Genomic DNA, 16,012 nt, shown 5'->3' with positions numbered 1-16,012 from the left:
ATGTTGTTCTAAACGTTATATTCAACAAACTGAAGCGGTGGAAACAGAAAAATATTATTTTGTACGTAAGGTCCTTTAACACAACACATTAGTAAGGCGTCATAAACAGATTAGTATACGTGCGGTCAAAGAAAATGCTACCAGGGAGAAAACAAACATCCTTCTACTGAAAACGGACCTGGGAAATCAAAAAGTTAAAATTTTGGGTTTGCAATCGGAATGAACGGGATTTAAATTCCTGCATGGCCGCCTTGGTCCAGATTTCCGTGATTTGCGTAACTGTTTCACGTGATGGTTCCATCTGAAAGGTCGCGACCGATAGCCTGCCCAAACGTTGTCCCATTTAAACTTCCCCATCATCTGCGCTGACATAGATATCGATGGAACGGTAAAACACTGAGTAAGTTGCGAACTACTTTGGAATAATTTTATCCAAAACTCTTCACAGAATGAAGGCAGAGTAGGATTTAATAATTCGTGGACGACGAGGTCATTACAAAAAAAGCACAAGTTCTGGCTTAACAAGGACAGAACAGGATACCACACTTACTTGTTCCAAAAGAAACGTTCCAGCATTCGCCTTAATTTATTAGGTAAACCAGCGAGAACCTAATAAAGGAAGACCGAACGAGTATTTCAGCCCTGCTTCTTCAGAATGCGATCACTGCGTCGCAGCGCCCGGTTGGTGGACCTCGTGTCAGGAGTCCTTAAACGTAACTCTTTAGGTAGGTGGCTGCTATAGGTCCATGCAGTGAGACACTCCACTAGAAAAAACCGCCTTATGGGACAAGCATTACAGAGAAAGGAAAATACGAATGAATAAAGGAAAATACGAATGAATAAGAACTATGTAGTAAATATCTCATAATGAAAGGAGTAGCACAGTGTAGGCGAAATTGAAGATTTGCAAGTAACTAACGGTAAACGTCAGTACCAAAGCAATAAAATCATCATGAGATCAGTTTTCTTGCCTGCAATTCGCTCGTGAAGGTTATATAACTTACACCAATGACGTTTCAGGGAATAAAGACTGACAGGTCAATTGAAAAGACTGTGTTTCAAATCTCCAAAAATATTTCATGTTTCGTTTTTAACGGAGTTTGGTTATCTTCTACGTGAAAATGTGACTTACAAACTTCTACATGAAACCCACATATGGACCGCGAGATGTGATGTCCAGGAGAATGTTTGGAAGTATAAATACAAGATCGTTGATGAAACTGGTCTAAACCACACATCTCTACAAACGTGAAACTCTATATATATTAAACACATCTCTTATTCATTCTCTTAATTCACACTATTTCTCTAAGACTGCTTACGTTACTGCAAAATCTGCTTCACAATGCGTTTATAAGTACCATCACTGACACAACCTTAGGCCAAACATAGCGAAGGCAAACGCTGTAAAATTAAGAAGAAGGCACAGACCACGTATCAGTGAAGTGAGCTGGACAGAGTACGCGCGTCACATGCAAACAGTACAAAGTCTTGCTGAGTTGCAGCAACTGCCGAGGAGAGCAAGGTAAACAGCAATGAGGCACAAGTATTTTCTACACGACTCGACATACTCAGCGTTGCTTTTGCCGCAATACTAAACTGGTTGTGTGCCGAGAAGCCAACTGCTGAACTGGCATAACAGTAGAAGTGGAAAAAAATTTCACACTCATTTGATTTCGTGTGTGTGTGTGTGTGTGTGTGTGTGTGTGTGAGAGAGAGAGAGAGAGAGAGAGAGGGAGAGAGATATGGAGGAAGTCAGTCCTAAATATAGTTTCTAAAACGTTCTTTTTTACTATTATTTGTGTTATCGTTTCCTGTAGTAACTATCACTTAAAGATGCTTCGTTAAGTGATACAGACGAGCCAGCCATATGTTCCACTTTAATCTATCTATGAGTTCTATGATACAATTGTGTTAAATATTTTGGACAAAAGCACGAAGTAATGCTGTACCGAAACTCTGGCAAGCTGCACTTTGCAGAGAAACAGAATGAAACAGATTTCGAAGGTTTTTAAAGAGGGTATTATCTCACAGATTATATTTATAGACAATCACTGTTCCCTACAATCTAATTAAGAAAGGATAAAAACGGGTACAAAGGAAGAAGCCATTTCGTATTAAAGCGAGGAGAAGCTGACACTCGACTAATACTATTCATTTGCATTACACACACACACACACACACACACACACACACACACACACACACACACACTTAGACTATTCCAGTATACAGCAGCTTTCCGTAGCACTCTTCATTTACCGCTAGGAGTTAACGAGTGATGTTCACGGACACAAACTTAACACCATCTTCTCGGAACGAACTTCTGTATCATCATCACAGACACTTCAGCTGGACCATGAAGTCAGTAAAATGAATCAAGTGCCAATCGACCCAACATGACACAGCGTGGACACGGCTTTGATTCGAAATGAAACCGCAAAACTCAAGCAGGAGCGCACACAACGTTGTCAAAGTACACGGTTAGCACCTAACATCGGTTAGTCACAGATGACAGCACACGACAGATATTTGAGGGCGGTTACGTAAGGCAGCCGTACCTTTGCCGGCATGGTCCAGAAAGGTGACCCTACGGCGGCGAGAAGAATCGTCCAGATTCTCCCTGGACAATGAGCTGATGAGGATACCCCGCAGCTCCGCGAGAGCTCGTCGCTCGTCACACATCTCCAGCCGACGACTGGTGTGCGAGAGCTTTCCCTCGTTATCTCTCTCTCTCTCTCTCTCTCTCTCTCTCCCTACCACCAGGCGGGCTGCCCAGGAATTCAACCTATATGGGCACGGCGGGGAAGAGGAGGGGGCTCTTTGGATCACCTTCAGAAACACGTCACACTTCCCTACGTGCTCGATAATACTAAGCGAACGACCTTGTTAGCGAGACCACGTGACCCGCTGCTGAACGAGTGGCGCACACGGAAGGCGGCAGCGGCGGCGCACGCCCACAAAAATCACGCGTCCCACCTACTGGCGAATTTCACCTCCAGGAATCCGCTTTCGCTTGTCGACACTCTTGAAAAAGCTACTGCACACGATGCGATAAGAAAACACAACAAACTCGCGTAGATGCGCAACGGTGTCTCCGGCACAACTGTTGCAAAAATTGACGTAGAAGGCAACGCTTTAATTCCTAACACCCAAACGGAACACTCTTTTAAAAACAAACAATGTACCCTCAAGTAGTTTACGGGATGAAACCTAGTTTCAACATCAAGTAATCGTTTTACTTTTCAGCATTTGCTAACAGTACGAATCTGTCACTTCACTGTGATGAATGCAGAAATTTTAAATGTGTCAAACTTTAATCTACGGACAATGCTCGCAATCAGCGAATGATTTATTTTTTTTAGCATTATACTGCATAAAAAATAAGAAAAATTTTCAAGGAGTTAGTAGGCTTATCATTCAAGATAATCTATGAAACTTGTTTAATGTTATTTCAGAGCAATACACTGCACACTAACGAGGAATTTAATAAGAGATGGCTAATGTGTTGAAGCACTGAATATTCAAATTCTGAGCACTATGGGACTTAACTTCTGAGGTCATCAGTCCCCTAGAACTTAGAACTACTGAAACCTAACTAACCTAAGGACATCACACACATCCATGCCCGAACCTGCGACCGTCGCGATCGCGCGGTTCCAGACTGTAGCGCCTAGAACCGCTCGGCCATCCAAGCCGGCCGCATTGAATACAACAGTTCGGCGTGTTACGTGACTTGGATGACGTCAGACCCTGTTCTGGTCTTTGACGAGACAGACGCGCGCAGGATGGGCAAGGCGCGCATTTAATCGTGGCCAAATCGTGTGTACGACGCACATGACACTATCTCCAAGGTAGGGATCGCGGCTATCGCCGAAGCAACGACCGGTTTTCGGTTATATCTTCTTTTTTTTCAACGCCAGTTTAACCAGACTGTTGAAATCGATCAAATAACCGGTTTCTGAAATGAAATAAGTAATATTCCGTTTTTATTCCTATTGTTTTCTGTATTCGACGTAGAAATCGAACAAAGACTGAAAAATTTTCACTCCCCCAGTTCCACGATGCACAGAATCAAAATATTAAACGAGCAAATAAAAGAAAACTTCGTCCATCATTCGCTACTTTTCTCGAAAAGTGGTACGAGGCTGACTACTACAAAAAAACACCAGTGTTCTATTTACTGTAATTTTTGGAAACTCTGCACAAACATCACATTGTAATCGGGGATCATACCGCCATTTAGACATTACGAATAGTCAGTGATAATAGGAGAAAACTGAGGTTGAAGAACTCTATTTTTCGTGTCAATCTGTCCGTTTTCAAGGGCTAAAAGCAGATAAAGGTATGTTGTGTAGACACAGGCGGCAGTCTATCTGCTTTCCATTTTCATTGCAAGTTTGTTGTGGCTCCTCCCGTTTTTAAGGTTTTAAAGCAAATAGAGTATTTTACATCACTTATACCACACTTCGTGAAATACTTCCATACTAGGGTTGATGACATTCTGTGATACAGCTGTAATATGACAATGAGAAACTACCATATACTCTAGCGGTAATTTTGTTTGCGGGCCACTGCGTAGATTTCTGATGAAAAATCGAAGACGAACGTTAGGTATACGAATATTTCAACAAATTACACAATTTAAGTAGCAAACGCCACTAGCCGGCGTATCGTAACGCCCAAAGGCGTGAGCGGACGGCCCGACCGCAAACCGCTAACAATGCGAGCCGTGCTCAAAGGCGCCGCCGCGCCACAGGTGCTGCACTCGTCGGCGCGGCGGCCAGGCCAGTCCCCCGCAAATATCAACATCCCTATAGTAGTTCCTGAGAGTACCCCGTGCGTACAGATACAAGAGAGCAGCGAACTTCAATTTACACATGTAGAGAAGGGAGAAATGCATATAGTAACTGACAGCCGAATCCAAACATATACGGACAGAAAAACACAACGGGGGACTTTAATGTATAACATATATATAGAAGGAGAATTGATGTACATTTGTATAAATTTTGATAATGATAATTTCGTGTGGCTAAATGTCCTGGTGCAACTCTTTCAATTAGACGTCACTTCGACGACTTGCGTCTCCCTATCCAGTTATCCTCCTGAGAAAAGGCGAGATACACCTGAACGTGGAATCCGAAACATGTTTCGTTTCTGGCGAACCTCCACCATCATCGGGAGGTGTTTGCTAGGTTAAAAATCACAGACGGAAGTCCGTGGTCCGACCAGGATTCTGTTCCGCGACTTTTCATATGTCAGGCACGCGCTAGACCGCCAGGTACGACTCGAACTGTGCTCAAGCTTCGCTGCTGTAATGATTTGGTCGGCGGTTGTACCGGTAGATCGCAACGCCATCGTTTACACAGCGGCGACTGAATTTAATTCAAAATAGTTCATCCAGTTTCCACGAAATATTTATAAATTATATACACCTTCCACGTGAATCAATATATCGGTCAAAACTGGAGAACATCCCTACAGTAGCTTCTGTGATTAGCTTGCAATCTACGTCCAAGCAGGGATATATAACTTACACTAGCGAACGCAGCAATGCTTCGCAATTGCTAAATATGATGGGTATTGTATATTCGTACTAATCTCCTTCTCCCCCCTCTAATTATTCCTGTCCTCCACCCCCTCCCCCTCCTTTCGTCCATCTCTACCTCCTCTACTCTATCTCTGTCCACCACCTTACCCCGCTCCCTGTACATGTCTTATCTCACTCTCTCTTTATCCACCTCCCCCTCCCTCATCTCTCTGTCCATATCCTCGTCCCCTTCTTTATATCCATTTCCTCCCCCCTTCCCACTGATCTTATTTATTGTTATTGCAAACGGAACCTTGATTGGGAATAGAAGTCAAAATGAGTGGTTAACCGGTTGGAATCATTAAGGATTGTAACTGTAGTTATTGTATTTCGCATGGGTTTCATCCATGAACCGACAGGTTTATAAAGTTAGCCACAAACACAACTTTCCTCCTTTCTGTTAAAAATGACTGCGAAAAGGAAAACAAAACCGCACATTTTTCCAGCACAGCTTAGCATATTCCTTCTCGCAGCCGGATTAACAAAAAATGGTTCAAATGGCTCTGGGCACTATGGGACTTAACTTCTGAGGTCATCAATCCCCTAGAACTGAGTAATACTTAAACCTAACTAACCTAAGGAAATCACACACATCCATGCCCGAGGCAGGATTCGAACCTGCGACCGTAGCGGTCGCGCGGTTCCAGACTGTAGCGCCTAGAACCGCTTGGCCACCTCGGCCGGCCCGGATTAACAGAAAGTGTTTATTGTATAGTATGTACATATCTATAATAATTTTGGCTGTGCGTTGTTAGTCTGTTCGTCGAGAAGGGATTCATCCAACGGAATCTTTCCTTGAATTTGTGTGAAATGAAGCAAAACAATTTCAGTAAGTTCACGAATTTATTGAAATTAAATAAATCGAAATACATTGTTCCGGAGTCATAATGGATAGCGCTTGAGAAACTTACTCGATTTGCTTCCGAACGCTGTGTACGGTCTTCGCCAGTCTCATTGACTAATTCTCATGTAGTTGGCTTGGGGTGCACGCACACCGACAGATATTTCGACGCCTCACTGATGGCACTTATTTCTAGAGAAATAAGCAACGAACTGAAAGCAATTGAACGTTTGCAGCACACCAAATTACAACGAACTGACATCAATTCAGTTTTTGCAACACACTAAAAGATACTATAACCACCAATAGCACACTGAAATATCGCTTTCAATTGTATTCTTGTTCGCAAAATATCAATTTTCAACGCAGAATTTGTTGCTGTTAGATAAACATGTGACAACAGAACTGAGCTGAACGTCACTGTTTTTAATGAAAACACGTGACAGCGGAACCGTAAAACCGGCCATCACATTTCTTTCATTGAGCTTTTCATACAAAAATACCATCCAAATTTCCGACTTTCCTGGTATTTTCCAAAAATTTTCGTTCATTCAAACCTTGTCATAACAATTACGAACGCACACACACACAAAATAAAGTGATAATCTTTCATACATACATACTGTGCAAAACAAAAAAGTATCACTTTTTCGTAACCCCGTAATTGTCTCCCATTCCAACGTACAGATTTGAAATTAGGCTCAAAGATGCCTAGAATATTCCTCTGAAATGGTGAAACTGCGTGGCGACCTGAGATTTTACCCTCGGGCTCGGCTACGCTTCAAACATCAAGGTGTCGACACATGCGAAAAAAAGGCCACACCTCAGAAGTTCATGTGACGTGTGAGGTGGGTTACTGATTTCACATTGGCACCAAATTTCACCGCAGTTATGCCCAACGCCGTCGTGGATGTGTCACAAGTTGGAACGTCATCACGTTCTCCCTTACCCACTTTTCAAAAAGGTTCAAATGGCTCTGAGCACTATGGGACTCAACTTCTGAGGTCATTAGTCCCCTAGAACTTGGAACTAGTTAAACCTAACTAACCTAAGGACATCACAAACATCCATGCCGGAGGCAGGATTCGAACCTGCGACCGTAGCGGTCTTGCGGGTCCAGACTGCAGCGCCTTTAACCGCACGGCCACTTCGGCCGGCTACCCACTTTTCACCCCTTCCTTGGACGCCTCTGAAGTCAGAACCGTGACACCCAACGTCAACATCACGTGCTTTTCTTATGAGTGGCAAAGGAAAACATTTCACACATACTGCTGCTCAGAATCGACACGAAAAGCTGAAGGAGGTGGCATAAAGGGTGTCACTGAAACCACGCCTTCCCTTGGGGCATTGATTCCCACACATTCCGCGGTTGAAAACGAAAGTCTGCAGTGCGATGGGCAACAAGATAATGTTCTGGACAAGTTTCAGCGCTGCTGACACCCTCCTGAGCATTCAACCCTTCTATAAGGACGTCGTGGGAGTGCAACCACATTAAACGTTACCTGCCCCCTTTCGAGTGTGCCGGCCGAAGTGGCCGTGCGGTTAAAGGCGCTGCAGTCTGGAACCGCAAGACCGCTACGGTCGCAGGTTCGAATCCTGCATCGGGCATGGATGTTTGTGATGTCCTTAGGTTAGTTAGGTTTAACTAGTTCTAAGTTCTAGGGGACTAATGACCTCAGCAGTTGAGTCCCATAGTGCTCAGAGCCATTTGAACCCTTTCGAGTGTAGTTCCACCGCAATTTTTCCTCTGATAGACCGGGTGGAACGACTAGGAACCGGTCAAAACCATTCGACGAAATCTGAACGTGATCCGAAGCCGCAAAGCATGTTTATGCCCTTTCATCCCTCCCGCTTCGCGCCCTCAAAAAAATGGTTCAAATGGCTCTGAGCACAATGGGACTTAACATCGAAGGTCATCAGTCCCCTAGAACTTAGAACTACTTAAACCTAACTAACCTAAGGACATCACACACATCCATGCCCGAGGAGGCAGGATTCGAACCTGCGACCGTAGCAGTCGCGGGGTTCCGGACTGAAGCGCCTAGAACCGCAAGGCCACCGCGGCCTTTGCGCCCTCCTGTGGCATCATCACGTAGGAGAGCAACATTGACATGTGCATCAATAAAACGGCAAATGTTCCCTCTAAAAGACACCCCCCCCCCCCATCGCCAACACCCTTGGCGCCACCCATCCACCCAAGCTGACACGTTAAAAATGTACCTGACAGAGACTTTGACACCCATTCAGCCGAGTGGTGCCTCACGGCTGCTCTAGCACCTGAGGACAGGCAACCCTGACATATCTTTCCAAAACTCGTCAGTAAGAAACAAAAATACAGAGACAGTAACATTTTGAGATGTACTTAATTTCAACTGACGTTGATGCATCGGGCCGTGAGCTAAGTAGAGTTGGCCACTTAGCGACAGAGGGGAAAATAGTTTGGTCATTGCGGGGCTAGGGAATGTGAGGGCGGAAGGAATGTTAGATTGTTCGTCTTCCACTACGGACAACTCACGATCACGCGCGAGTCCTACAGATCAGCTGCTATGGTATAAATTTTGACACTGATGTAACGTGGATTAGTGAATGCGCATTACAAAAACGGTCATCTTCAAATGCGATTCATGTTTGTAAACATTTATGATTGTGTTTCATGTTGCATACTGCATTTAAATATAAGTACAATTACTGTTAATAATCAATTAATCATCCGCTCACACAGACAACACTTTGTTTGGTAGTTACAGTGTCACAATTTTGGGGTTGGTAAAGGAGACAGTAATTTCAAACAGAGAACAGTCCAAACCTATGACTCCGTTACTTTTGCTACATCTGCAGCTGCACCGTACTCCGCAAACCACCTAACGGTGTGTGGCCGGCATACTTCTGGTACCACTAACTGATCTCCCATTCCCCGTTTCACTCGCGAATGGCGCGTGTGAAGAATGATTGTCTAGCTAGTGTATGTGACGCTTATAGCATACTAATTTATGTATGTTACCTATAAATAATAAGATCGTTACATATGCGGCCAGAGGTGTCGCAACACAACGTGATTATTGCCTCTTGAGCGAAAAAGTTTGACGTCCACTTATCTAAAAGGTCACCACACGTGCATAACCGCTGGGGAAAATATAAAAAATGTAAATGACAATGTTACCCGTTAACTATCGTACAGAGTAACAGCGTATAAAAGGGTCTATCGCCACGCCGGACAACCTTCAAGCAGTCATTTACTGTCTCAGCAATGTTATACTAATTCTTATGCCATGCGTTTGTTGCACTGACCACTTTTCCCCATTTTCTGTAATAACGCAATATTTCAAAGCAACGCAAATTTTACGAATGAAAATTACTTATTCTTTGAAAGGGTTTATTTAAAACGAAAAATTTTAGTATTCCTGCAATGGCTAATTGATATTTCAGTTTTTTATCCGATTATTAGTTGAAACAAAAACACCTGTTATAACTGAGACCAAAGAAATACCGAAAAATATGGGTTATTCAGAACCAAAATATCGATATCGGTTTTAACCTGTCGATTTTTCCCACCCCTACTCCAAAGTCATGTAGGCACTCGGATTTCCCTGTGTCAGCATGTCAAGGGCGCACAATCGTTGGGGAAAATAAAAAAAGTTTATGACAAGGTTACCCGTTGACTAGCGTGGACAGTAACAGCGGATAAACGGGTCACTCGACACGCCCGAGAACAACCTTTAAGCGGCCATACTATCCAGAATCACTCCCCGCTATGGTGTACAGAAGTCAACGCCCCACACATATACCACAACACAGAGCACAGAGATCAGCTTGTGCGATGAAACCCGCAAGTGGACGTTCGAAAGTACGTATATAAAATGTTTCCATAAGTTTCTTGGGATGTTGACTATAAGTTTCGAGTTGGGCATATCGACAACAGTTAAAGGATCACAAAAAAAAATTTGGTATTTTTCAATTTTTTACTCATAGTTTAGAAATGAGGTTTCCGCTGTCCAGAAACGTTATAACGCGATATGCTCCACAATTCTGCAACTGAATGATGTCAGATATATAGGACTATAATGAGCATATGTCCGATGACCCTTATTCAAAACAAGAATCACCTATCATTTATTTCCCAATGGCTTGGTAAGCTGCTAGAAGGGGAGCAGTTGTTAAACATAATCTCAGTAGAACTTTACAAAGCTATCTCATCAAGACCGGCCACTGTGAGCAATTTTAGTTGTTCAGCGATTACTTATCGCTTTCGGCGTTCGTGTTATGAGTGAGAGAACGGAGCGTACTACCGTCTTATACAGCGAAACATTTTAGAAGTCCTAAGTCACTAACTACTTCGGCCTTCTCTTTTTCGTATCCCATTTCAGTGCCTGTGGAGTTGTTATGCGGATGTTTCTCATCCGTTACTAACTTTCACGAAGATTAACCCTCTTTGGGAGTATTGGTCATATCGCTTTAGAATTCGTTAAGGCTCTTGCTTTTCTCTCCATACGCTCATTTTGGCTTCGTTAAGCTTTTAATTGTCAACGATTTGCATCCTGTAACTCTTTCTAGGCAAACAATATTTTCCTGCCTTTCTTAACATTCTTTGTAACACTTGCAGCCATTGATACTACCGTCAGTACTTCGTGGCCTTGCGGTTAGCGTTGATGACTCTCGATCATGGGACCCCGGGTTCGATTCCCAACCGGGTCGGAAATTTTCTCCGCTGGGAACTGTGTGTGTGTGTGTGTGTGTGTGTGTGTGTGTGTGTGTGTGTGTGTGTGTGTATCATTGACGCGGAAGTGGTGGAAAACAAAATCCAACGTGCGCCAGGTGGTCGAAAACTCGGAAGGGTACTAACTGATTCGAACACTTCGGCTCTGTTACATACTTGTAAGTCTAAGACGTAGCTTTCAGGAGTTAGTTCTCTATTTATCTGCTCGAAGTAATTTTGAGACCAAGCATTCAGAAAAATATCACACGAATCCCCATCTCTGGCCCCAGTCTAATTCCAAGACTAACCCATTAATCGATTCTGTAGTTTGCAAGTTGAAGTCTTCCCCCTGCCCCCTACATCCCGATAAGAAAACCATCGGCGTATTCTCCAACTTCTCTCTTGGCCGAGCTGCCACTACAGCTCCTAATGCTGGTAGCGTCCGATTACCATGTCTGGCCCACATTTGATGCTTAGCTTCATACAAATTATTTCACATTCGGAATCTGTAATAGCCTTACAGCTCTTTACGGCAATAGATACACCGTTATCATTGGCGTCGAGCCTATTCTTGCGATATACACTCCTGGAAATTGAAATAAGAACACCGTGAATTCATCGTCCCAGGAATGGGAAACTTTATTGACACATTCCTGGGGTCAGATACATCACATGATCACACTGACAGAACCACAGGCACATAGACACAGGCAACAGAGCATGCACAATGCCGGCACTAGTACAATGTATATCCACCTTTCGCAGCAATGCAGGCTGCTATTCTCCCATGGAGACGATCGTAGAGATGCTGGATGTAGTCCTGTGGAACGGCTTGCCATGCCATTTCCACCTGGCGCCTCAGTTGGACCAGCGTTCGTGCTGGACGTGCAGACCGCGTGAGACGACGCTTCATCCAGTCCCAAACATGCTCAATGGGGGACAGATCCGGAGATCTTGCTGGCCAGGGTAGTTGACTTACACCTTCTAGAGCACGTTGGGTGGCACGGGATACATGCGGACGTGCATTGTCCTGTTGGAACAGCAATTCCCTTGCCGGTCTAGGAATAGTAGAACGATGGGTTCGATGACAGTTTGGATGTACCGTGCACTATTCAGTGTCCCCTCGACGATCACCAGTGGTGTACGGCCAGTGTAGGAGATCGCTCCCCACACCATGATGCCGGGTGTTGGCCCTGTGTGCCTCGGTCGTATGCAGTCCTGATTGTGGCGCTCACCTGCACGGCGCCAAACACGCATACGACCATCATTGGCACCAAGGCAGAAGCGACTCTCATCGCTGAAGACGACACGTCTCCATTCGTCCCTGGCCGGCCGCGGTGGTCTAGCGGTTCTGGCGCTGCAGTCCGGAACCGCGGGACTGCTGCGGTCGCAGGTTCGAATCCTGCCTCGGGCATGGGTGTGTGTGATGTCCTTAGGTTAGTTAGGTTTAAGTAGTTCTAAGTTCTAGGGGACTTATGACCTAAGATGTTGAGTCCCATAGTGCTCAGAGCCATTTGAACCATTTTTTTCCATTCGTCCCTCCATTCACGCCTGTCGCGACACCACTGGAGGCGGGCTGCACGATGTTGGGGCGTGAGCGGAAGACGGCCTAACGGTGTGCGGGACCGTAGCCCAGCTTCATGGAGACGGTTGCGAATGGTCCTCGCCGATACCCCAGGAGCAACAGTGTCCCTAATTTGCTGGGAAGTGGCGGTGCGGTCCCCTACGGCACTGCGTAGGATCCTACGGTCTTGGCGTGCATCCGTGCGTCGCTGCGGTCCGGTCCCAGGTCGACGGGCACGTGCACCTTCCGCCGACCACTGGCGACAACATCGATGTACTGTGGAGACCTCACGCCCCACGTGTTGAGCAATTCGGCGGTACGTCCACCCGGCCTCCCGCATGCCCACTACACGCCCTCGCTCAAAGTCCGTCAACTGCACATACGGTTCACGTCCACGCTGTCGCGGCATGCTACCAGTGTTAAAGACTGCGATGGAGCTCCGTATGCCACGGCAAACTGGCTGACACTGACGGCGGCGGTGCACAAACGCTGCGCAGCTAGCGCCATTCGACGGCCAACACCGCGGTTCCTGGTGTGTCCGCTGTGCCGTGCGTGTGATCATTGCTTGTACAGCCCTCTCGCAGTGTCTGGAGCAAGTATGGTGGGTCTGACACACCGGTGTCAATGTGTTCTTTTTTCCATTTCCAGGAGTGTATAAACCTGACTTGCTGATGCATACGCGTAAAGTATGACACGCCGGACTATTATTCTCTTTCAATCATCATTGCTGCATGCTGTCTTTCTACGACTTCATTTCCATCATACAAGCGCTTTATCGACGCTGATCAGAAGTGGCGGTTGACAGCTGCAGGTGTGAGCTCACGTGGACTGTGTTCCAACACGATTTTTGGGTGGTATTGATCTTGATAAACCTAATACACTATCCAACTTACACCAATTACAGACCCTACAATTCTCGGCGCGGGAAAGACTGTCGGGATGAGCAATGAGCATCAGGAGGCATACTGACAGCATCACAAACTTGCTCTATCGGATTCAGGATGTGTAATCGAACTGGCCAGTCGGCTCACTAAACGGTTTGTTGTTAGTATACTCTTCCACGTGACGTAGAGTACGTGGCCGACAGCTGTAGTTTTGTATGAAGCAACCATAATCCACTGCGAGTATGAAGGACGAGATGGCACGTCGACATAGTAGCGCTTACATACTGCCGCGTGGAAAGAGGGTCCACCCAACACACAGGACTGGATCGTTCTTCCCTTTTACATATTGTAATGGGCCATAGCGGTATTCACATTATCGTCAACTCAAGCCACTTTTGGTGTCATTTTGCAAGACAAACTAAGTCACATTAGTGAAGAAGAGGCATCTAAACTTACATCTGCAATTAAGAGTGCCGGCCGGAGTGGCCGTGCGGTTCTGGGCGCTACAGTCTGGAACCGAGCGACCGCTACGGTCGCAGGTTCGAATCCTGCCTCGGGCATGGATGTGTGTGATGTCCTTAGGTTAGTTAGGTTTAATTAGTTCTAAGTTCTAGGCGACTGATGACCTCAGAAGTTAAGTCGCATAGTGGTCAGAGCCATTTGAACCTTTTGCAATTAAGAGTAAACTGCAAATGCTCCCTCTTGTGGTTAGTGGTGAGTGGCAAGCAAGTGACTGGTCGCCTCGCGTACATTCCACTTTCGTGAAACCTTCTTAAGCACGGTTCTCAACCTACCGGTGACCTCAGCCGGTTTAGACCGTAACTGCGGTCACATTCTTTCGAGTGCATATAACCAAATGTGGGTCATATCATTTTGCCTCTTTGTTGACCCTTCTCGGATGTGCAACACATAGCTAGAAATCGTTGCTATAGTCTATGAAAAATTAAAGGGTGAATGTTTAACCACTTCGCCACTTGCGCGTTAGTTTAATCCACTCTGTCAGTGATGTTTCCTTGCAGTTCGTCTATAAAATAGATCATCGACGACATTCGACTACGTTGGCTATCCCAGCTGGATTCTGTCTCACAGGAACAGCAGTCTACTACGTATAGATAACGCAAACGTATTGCAGCACCATTAATTTGCATGTGCAAGTTTTGTGAAGCGCTAATGTCGTAACACAATGCACATATTTCGCACCAACTACTTTATTTTTCATCAGATTATAGTTGTTAATTGACTTTTCCTTAATTTATGGAAACCAAACCATGTGTTTTGGCAAACAATATAAAATATACACAACGTATTCCGGTTCAGAGCGTGATAAAACGGAATTGGGGACCAAATTAGATGACCTGGGCTTATTACAAATTATCCCCGATCTATCGTGGAAGAAATGCAGCTTTCGGATGAGAGATTTATTATTCACTACCGACCACGTCAAGTAGATGCGCTATGAGCACTATTGTTTGTAACGCTTTTGGCTCAAGCCGCGCTGTTTACCGATTTCTTCACTTTCTAAGAAGTCACATCGATTAAAGTCTTGCCAGATTCCCTTTAAAGTCACCACGTGGGGTAAACTTTATCGACATTATTCAATTTGGTCTACCCCACCCCTCCCCTTATTTTGTAACTCCAGGTATTCCCTTATTCTTTGAGCACTTCTCTAGTGGTGGCCGGAAGAAGGATGTGCATGACGATTCAAGGCGTCGACATGCTGATGGAGGTCTCATTGAATTCAATGAGGTACGGTCACTGGTAGACGTAAACTGGTCGACGGGTTAGCTTCAGGCGTTCATCGATGTCACCTGCAAAAGCTATACATAAAATATGTTCCAAGCGATGTAAGAGTGCCGAAATTTTCTAGGAAATAACTCGAAAGTGAGAGCTTTTGCAACAGAGATGAGTTGCTTACTGTTTCTTGTAAAGGCATTGTCACATGCAGATGTAAGGGTAGTGGAATTTATAGTCATGTGCATCCGTTCACATAATAAAATTTTTGCGACGACTGAAGAAGTTCACGTATCGGCTTTCATCCCTCGTACTCCGCTTACGTTTAGGCACTGACTGTGCCAAATGAACTAGTTCACAAGCAAATCATAGATCAATGCAGCTTTCATGACAAGGCACAGATTGTTTATCAAACGTAATTTTTAACATTTTTAAAAAAAATTCCATGATGCCTTCTTGTTGTCACGACATTCATTTCAAAAATATTCCTACAGAGCCCCAACGTCCATAGCCTTTCTACGAGGCCTGTTCAGAAAGTAAGCTTCGATTGATTGCCAAATTGAAACCACAGTGAACATCAGAAATGTTTTACTTGTAACAATTAGCTACACCTTTCAGCTACTTCTCTACGTAGTCGCCGTTCTGACTTAGACTTTTGTCATAGCGTTGTACCAACTTTTCAATAGCCTCATCATAGAAGGCAGC

The 16,012-nt window shown here is 44.9% G+C and overlaps 1 protein-coding gene across 22 annotated transcripts in view; it reads right to left on the bottom strand.

Moving 5' to 3' along the window:
* LOC126248660 (MAP7 domain-containing protein 2-like) overlaps positions 1 to 16,012 on the bottom strand; it is a 421,589-nt gene that overhangs the window by 229,148 nt on the left and 176,429 nt on the right. For 3 of the 22 annotated variants that reach the window (XM_049949851.1, XM_049949859.1, XM_049949861.1), the window contains exon 1: positions 2,563 to 2,694. The exons of the other annotated variants lie outside the window; for them this stretch is intronic. In XM_049949851.1, the coding sequence (XP_049805808.1) occupies positions 2,563 to 2,686 (124 nt within the window). In that variant the 5' untranslated portion in view covers positions 2,687 to 2,694. Of the gene's footprint in view, positions 1 to 2,562; positions 2,695 to 16,012 lie in introns of those variants that run through there. 22 annotated transcript variants of the gene reach the window in all.

This window comes from Schistocerca nitens, chromosome 3, assembly GCF_023898315.1.
Source record: "Schistocerca nitens isolate TAMUIC-IGC-003100 chromosome 3, iqSchNite1.1, whole genome shotgun sequence".
Lineage (NCBI taxonomy): Eukaryota > Metazoa > Arthropoda > Insecta > Orthoptera > Acrididae > Schistocerca > Schistocerca nitens.
Note: the sequence above shows the minus strand (reverse complement) of the source record. Positions and strands in the feature narration are given on the sequence as shown.